The sequence below is a fragment of the Pinus tabuliformis genome, chromosome 8 (genome assembly GCF_031772625.1).
Source record: "Pinus tabuliformis cultivar Carrire ecotype Pingquan chromosome 8, CPIR1, whole genome shotgun sequence".
In the NCBI taxonomy this organism is placed as follows: domain Eukaryota; kingdom Viridiplantae; phylum Streptophyta; class Pinopsida; order Pinales; family Pinaceae; genus Pinus; species Pinus tabuliformis.
Window position 1 is genome coordinate 1,959,210,078 of NC_142294.1, and position 7,910 is coordinate 1,959,217,987.

General features: G+C 35.8%; 1 protein-coding gene across 1 annotated transcript; it reads right to left on the reverse strand.

The window, feature by feature from the left end:
• Positions 1–303: 303 nt before the first annotated feature.
• Positions 304–1,468, reverse strand: LOC149244302 (two-component response regulator ORR41-like). The gene is made up of 2 exons (XM_089367966.1): positions 882–1,468; positions 304–775 (listed from the first exon to the last, which is right to left on the reverse strand). Exons 1-2 carry the CDS (start codon positions 978–980, stop codon positions 698–700), a joined length of 177 nt encoding a protein of 58 aa, XP_089224092.1. The 5' UTR covers positions 981–1,468; the 3' UTR covers positions 304–697.
• Between the last annotated feature and the right edge of the window lie 6,442 nt (positions 1,469–7,910).

The window sequence follows — 7,910 nt, forward strand, 5'->3', positions numbered from 1 at the left end:
TTCTCAAATAGTTGGATTCATTGTGCAAAATTAGGGTAGAGAACCATACTGTTCTTTCATATATCGTACACTGAGAAAAGACTTGAAACCATACTATAAATCACCATGGTCAATTTATCATTTTTCTAAAAATAAAGATCAGAATCTTGATTTTACATGCTTCATATGTATAAGTTATCTTATTAGAAGAAAAGGAAATAAATTTGAAAAAAGAAAGTGAAAACGGAAGTACTCGTTCATCCACTCCCAACTGCAAGAAGATCCAAAAACATATTTTGAATAAACAGGATGAATTTGCAGGTTGCCTGAATGAAAAAATCGGTAACATATGATCTATTGAGCTTCAATTTTTGTCATACTGGGATGCAAATTGTGCATGCCACCTATGTCGGAGTTTGCAGGAACTTTGCATGAGCATTCCGGAGAAAATTCAGGGGCTCTTTTTCCCAAAAAAATATTTTACCACAGACCATTATCAAGCACTGTCTACAAAACTGTAAGTAAATATAATTACATTATCTGGACTCTGCCCAATCCTATACACTGCAAAAAGGTTCCAGAAATTGGAAACACTTTCAGCAAAATGGAGAAATGGCTCCACTAAAAAGTTGAAAACTCATTGTCCTGCTGTTATTTGGCTTACTATGCCTTTTTCCGCAAGGACACGAGTATAATACAATGAAATTGCATGGCCTTTTCAACCCCTTCTGTTGCCAGCACAGCTCTCAACGCCATAACGAGCTAGTAATTGAACAAGTTTGTCTCTAGATAGAGGCTGCAAAGGGGAAAGAAAATTTAGGAACAAAAATAACTCAGAAATAATGCACAGCATCGGAAGGAAAAATCAGGCCTGAAGAATATGTTGGACAGGTAATACATACCTTTGTCTGAAAATCATCCACACCAGCCTCAAAGAAGAGGTCTTTATCAGATTGCAAAGCATTTCCAGTGAGTGCAATAATTGGTGTCTTAACTCCCATGGATCTTAATTGTCTTGTAGCCTGACATAAAAGCCAGTCTTTTCCAGGGTAAGAATGAATCGAAATGTGAACCCACAATAAAAAGTATTGTGCTATATGAGAACAGAGATGATTAAATTAAAAAATCACAACCAGCCAAAATGAAAAAAACCTACAGACACTCGGCGAATTTGTCTCAAGGGTTTTACAATGAAAATAACAGCAACAAAATGCGGGCTCTTCAAAACAGGGGGTTTATTGTCATGTAAACCATGGCGATTGTTCCAGTGTCAAGTCCACTTGTCTGCACGCCCAAAATCTATCTGTCAATTTAATTGTTGAGGATACTCGGTGTCCTCAAGGGTTTTACAATGAAAATAACAGCAACCAGAACCTGATGATTTTACATATCAGGGAATTTCGATTTCGCATTGAAGGGAATTTCAATTAACAGAGTCGGAGGTTCGTCCGAATTGTACCTGGGTGGCGAGCTGCAGAGTTTAGGAATTGCAGAGCGGGAGGCGCCGAGTCGAGGAGGAAGCGCAATTCCTCATTTCGAATTTCCAATGGCAATAACTCTCTAGCTCGGACCCGATCTGTCAGGGGATGTCCGATCTGTCAGGGGATGTCAGGATTGCCAGCCCCGATCGGATCTTTTGTCAGGGAATGTCAGGATTGCCAGGGGAGGGTGGCGGAGAAGGAGGGTGGCAGAGCTAAGGGAGGGTGGCGGAGGGCGGAGGGATTGCCGGTGGTCGGAGCCGGACGATTTTCGGTGGCCATTCTACCGCCTAAATAGACTACTCCTTTTAGTGCAAGTCATAATAAATTATTTCAATGTCAATATTAAATAGCATAATTTTTTATCAATTTTATATAGAGAAAAATAAAATAATTTAAAGTAATAAATTTTTTATATTTTTATTTTTTATTGTTAAGGAAACATTTAATTTATTTTATTTTTAATATGGAAATGATCTGTAACATTTAAAAAATATTAATAATAAAAAAAAGTTTAATATGGATTCTAAATCAAATATTTTAATATGTATGTTGAGTAAAAGATTTTAAAGTCAAAAGAGAGAGAATGAGCCAAAAAAATCTTATTCCATCAATAAATGTTTTCTAAATCAAAATATAAGCGAGATTTGTAATTACTTTAATATTTAACACATGCAACATTATATATATATATATATATATATATATATATATATATATATATATATTAAGGTCACGGCCAAGCCAGACACCAAATTTGTGTATGAGACCCCCTTGTTTGTGGGATAAGGGATGGCCAAGCCAGACACCAAATTTGTGTATGGGACCCCCTTGTTTGTGGGACAAGGAACAACCCAGCCAGATACCAAATTTGTGTATGAGACCCCCTTTTGTATTAGACCCCTTGTTTGTGGAACAAGGGACGACCAAGCTAGACACCAAATTTGTGTATGAGACCCCTTTGTTTGTGGACCTTAGGGAAGGGCGAAGCCAAACACTAAATTTGTGTATGAGACCCCTTGTTTGTGGAACAAGGGACGGCCAAGCGAGACACAAAATTTGTGTTTGAGACCCCCTTGTTTGTGGACCTTAGGGCAGCGATTTAACTATTAAATCTACGAAGGAATACATACTCTACCCCCTCTGGTTTTGAACATGTAACCTCTTAGGAGGAAACACGTGCTTTAAGCCCACTCAAGCTGTAATATGTAGACATATAATATTTGTTAGTCACAATGATTCATATTCATATTCCGATACACGTGGAAAAATTCCACTCTTCAAGTTGATGAAGTTGTTTCTTCTACAGCAATAAATCACCTGTAAATCTTTACTTCAATTTTTCTTTCCGGCCACTCCAAACGCATGCAACGTTAATCCCTCCACTATTAACAACCAAAAAAAGTACAACACACCATAACTATCTACATATTTACAAAAAATTATCTTTACAGTCTCTCACATGGTTTTCACAGATACATGGGCCTCCCTTAAGTAGTGAACCCAGAGCTATTGGTTTTGATACCAAGTAGAGAAACTAGTTTGCACACCAAAATTTACTTTATATTATATTAATCATACACATAAATATATTAATCATTGGTTGAAAAGAAAATTCTGTCTTAATTATACAATCAATAAGTTGAAAAAATATCTCAACCAAATACTAAAGTAGGAATTATATTAGTTGGACCAGATCTCTCAAATCCAACTAATTAACACTTATACAACTCACACAACAATAACATTTAACGATGAGGAATATCACTCAAGATCCACTTTACAAGTAGGGGTTGAATTCCAAATATTTTAGTGCAAGCCATACATAAATTATTTCAATGTCCATATTAAATAGCATAATTTTTTTTATCAATTTTATATATAGAAAACTAAAATAATTTAAATTAATAAATTTTTTATATTTTTGCTTTTTATTGTCAAGGAAACATGTAATTTATTTTATTTTTAATATGGAAATGATATGTAACATTTAAAAAATATTAATAACAAAAAAAGTTTAATATGGATTATAAATCAAATATTTTAATATGCATGTTCAGTAAAAGATTTTAACGTCAAAATAGAGAGAAAGAGTTATTATTCCATCAATAAGTGTTTTCTAAATCAAAATATAAGGGAGATTTGTAATTACTTTAAAATTTAACACATGTAACATCTAATATATATATATATATATATGGTCACGACCAAGCCAGACAGCAAATTTGTGTATGAGACAACCTCGTTTGATGTATGAAACCCCCTGATTTGTGTATGAGACCCCCTTGTTAGTGGGACAAGGGACGACCAAGCCAGACACCAGTATGAGACCCCCTTGTTTGTGGGACAAGAGATGGCCAAGCCAAACACCAAATTTGTGTATGAGACCCCCTTGTTTGTGAGACAAGGGATAGCCAAGCCAGAAACCAAATTTGTGTATGAGACCCCCTTGTTCGTGGGACAAGGGATAGCCAAGCCAGACACCAAATTTGTGTATGAGACCCCCTTGTTAGTGGGACAAGGGACGGCCAAGCCAGACACCAAATTTGTGTATGAAATCTCCTTGTTTGTGGGACAAGAGATGGCCAAGCCAGACACCAAATTTGTGTATGAGACCCCCTTGTTTGTGAGACAAGAGACAGCCAACCCAGACACCAAATTTGTGTATGAGACCCCCTTGTTCATGGGACAAGGGACGGCCAAGCCAGACACCAAATTTGTGTATGAGACCCCCTTGTTTGTGGGACAAGGGGCCGACCTTCGCGCAACGATTTGACTGTTAAGTCCACAAAGGCATACATACTCCACCTCCCTCTAGTTTTGAACCTATGACCTCTTAGGAAGAAACACATGCTCTTAACCATTAGGCCCACTCAAACTGTAATATGTGGACATATAATATTTGTTAGTCACAGTGATTCATATTCGGATACATGTGGAAAAATTTGAAAGAAAATAAAATGACCACTTAAACTGGACAATTTGAAAGAAAGCTATAAATGTAGTAAATGAATAGAAGAGAGTTTAGTTTCAAGAATCTTTAATGGGAGAAACGAAGTTTCATCTCCAAATCTAAAACATAGAAGGTTTAATCTAGGTTTAAAACAAAAACGAGTTTTGACACTAATGAGCTAAGAAGAAGAGAGCAAATACCAACTCATACTCCATAAAATGTGAGAATGTTTTGTAGTCTAATCATGCTTAATCTGAATAATATCATTCGTGGAGAGACTAAGACATCCAAATCATAATTCACAAATTAAAAAATTAACATATTGTTCAATAAAAGAATTAGATTTCATCCATTTTATTTAGTGATTAACTAAGAACTATTTTTCTCATAGTTATATATTAAGAAATTATCTAGTTTTTACTCTTTGTTTGAGAGAACAGGTTTTGTATAAGATTTTTTTTTTTTTTTGAGATAAGAGGGTGCTAAATTCTATGATGATGTAAAAATTCTATTCTTTTTGGATTTTAACTTATGATCATTTACAAGGAAACACAATATCTTAATTATTATGCTTACTCAAACTATATTTATCCACCAAGGTACAAAATATTTTTCCATCTTCAAAAAAATATAATATTTAAAAGTTAAAGTTTCCCCTTTTAAATTAGAATGAGAGGGATATTGGAAACATAGTAACTATGTGAAGCATTGGAAGGAAAAATATATGAAAGCACCTTCCAAACCTTTTTTGTTGATATCTATGTGAAACAATATATTTATATAAGAAATATATGTCACGTCACTCATTTGATCGTGTGAACTATATATTCATCTTTAGTTATTATATTAATAGGTATGTCTATTTTAGAATATGACTCCTAGATATTTAATTTAACTATCAATAATTGTTGGGTGGATTGTAGGGATTTAACCTCCATACAATATTCTAGAATATTCTTATAGTATTTAGGGATCAAAGGTTGAAATTTATCTCCCTTTCTACTCTTTTAATTAAATTGAATAACTAAAAAAATGTCATATAAAATGAATCATGGTTTTTTTTTACATGTCCTATTGATAAGCCATGGTATTGGTCCATTATATTCCAACAAAGCCTATTTATAGGCTAAGCATATTGTGGGAGTGAATCTTTTTGTTACATGTTTGTTCGTTTGTTTGTTTTTGTTTATTTGTTTGTTTGTTTTTTGTTTGTTTTTTTTTTTTTTTCAATTTATATATGTTTAACTTATATATTAATTTCTTTTTAATTATTAATATAATAGCTTAAAATAAAGTTATAATTTAGTTAATTTTTATAATTTTTAAAAATTTTGGCAATGTGAGATGTATCATGAAGTAAGTGTTTTGATGTTTATTATGGATTGATGTCTTTGGACACTTACCATCCATTTAATTTGTATATTTGCACTAATTTATGTATGTTCATTCCTATAGTACATATAAAACTTACATTCACAATTATTTCTCTTATAATCTTTTAGTTAAATTATTAGTTAAAAAATGTTTAAAGAAAAAGATTAAGATTTTGAATATAAATATTAAAATAGTTTTATTTATAATTAATATAATTTTTTTTTTTTTTAAATAATATATATGTGTATGTGTGGATGGAAAATTTATCTTAACTATTTCAAACCAATAGTGAAGACAATTATTTCGGGTTTGCTATTCTTAAATGTAAATTGACTTGTCACTATTATTCAAGGATTACCAATTAATAATCTATATGAAGACAAAGTCTCTCTCTTACTATATAATTTTGAGTCTTAGTTCATTACCCTTTTTTCTTACATCCAAAAAAATATAAATTTTTTAAATACCCTATCTATAAAATATAAATTAAAAAAATTATTCAACTCAATTAATAATCTAAATAGTCACCCGGATGCGGGTGGAACCCAAGATCATTAATGGCCACCATTCGGATTGTCGGCGCTAGGACCTGCCAGGCGGTGGGTTGCGCTCTGCTCCAAGCTCATCTTAGATGAAACCTGGAAAACGAGCATGCTGCAATAAATGGCCCTTCAGGCCGAGATTTGGAAGCAGATGATATTCATATGGCGCCTCTCGAACCCTCTGTTCATCCCTCGTTCCTTAGCTTCTGTCCACCTGAGGCTGGAATTTCTTGCAGTAGAATAGCCACAGGGAGAAGATGTTGGCTCCTCTACTGTATTGATCTCAGAAATGGGCACCATTACTCCCACTCCAGGGACTGCCCTTTAAATCCTGCTCAGGAACCCTGTATTCACATCCCGTTCTCCCTCTCGTCCACTTGTCCAGCTAATTTGCACTCCAACCTCACTAGTATAGTATGTCACCGCATGAGGAGTCGCAGAGGAGGAACCTGAGGAGGTAGCGCTCGCCCTCAGGCAGCGCAGAGCTCGGCTCCTGCCTCTCCCCCTCAACACCATGAAAACTCGCCTCCCCCCAGGTCGTCGCATAGCCACTATCCCCATATGCACAGTGGGCGGGGGCAAGGGTTGGCCTCAATGGCTTCGCACAACGATATTAGGCTCCATATTGCAATTTCTCCTCTACGTCCAGGCTCTGTTCCTCACTCGACCCAATTCAGGTTCCAGAGTAGTCTGAATAGACCCATTATAACTGCCAATGTGACTATCGTTTTCTCTAAAGAAGATGAGCAGAACAATGATCAAGCGAGGAATTCTGAAGAGCACTCTCAGGAGGTGAGAAATCCGGAAATGGGTATGGGTTCTAAGAAAAAGTCGAAGGATGATTGCAGGGGTGCAAGCCATAGCAGACTGCATGTTGGAGAAGTTCACGCAGGTGACATTCAACGAGCTGGTGGCAGCTCTGCAGGAGCTGCAATAACGATAAGGTTCGCTGGCAGTTTGAGCAGCACCCAGCATGCAAGGGGACCTCCAGGTGGTGCAGCGAAAGGCGACGTGGCAGAGAAGGATGAAGATTGAGACCAATATACCTACCTCATTGTCGAGGAGACACCTGACGAGGATGACAACAAATGATGCCACGTGGCATCCATTGCCACCCACTAGCCAACTCAGCCTTCTGCTGCTGACGGGTTGGTCTAGTCATTTGATGTTTTTGCTGTTTGATTGTCTGATTAGAGGGTTTGTTGTTCTGTTGTCGAGTTCGGTGGTGCTGAGTTGTATCTTTTTCTGGGTTTTGCCTCAAAACATTGATCCAAGACCTATGTATGGGTTTCCTTTGGTGACAGTCCCGAGATATACGTTTGATCTTTTTGCGATGTCAAACTGGTTTCCCCAATCTGGGACAGTTTCGCCTTTCTTGATGAACTCTAGCAACAATGGTTGAGGTGGGGCCTCGGTGTAATTTTATTTTTTATTTTTATTAATAAAATTAGCCCGAGGAAAAAAAAAATTCTAAATAGTGAACTCAATCTCTATCCCACCCGGCTCTTTCACACGTAAGTATATACTGATAGAAACAGCTAAAATCACACAATCACAGAAACTCAATCATATATTATGCACAAA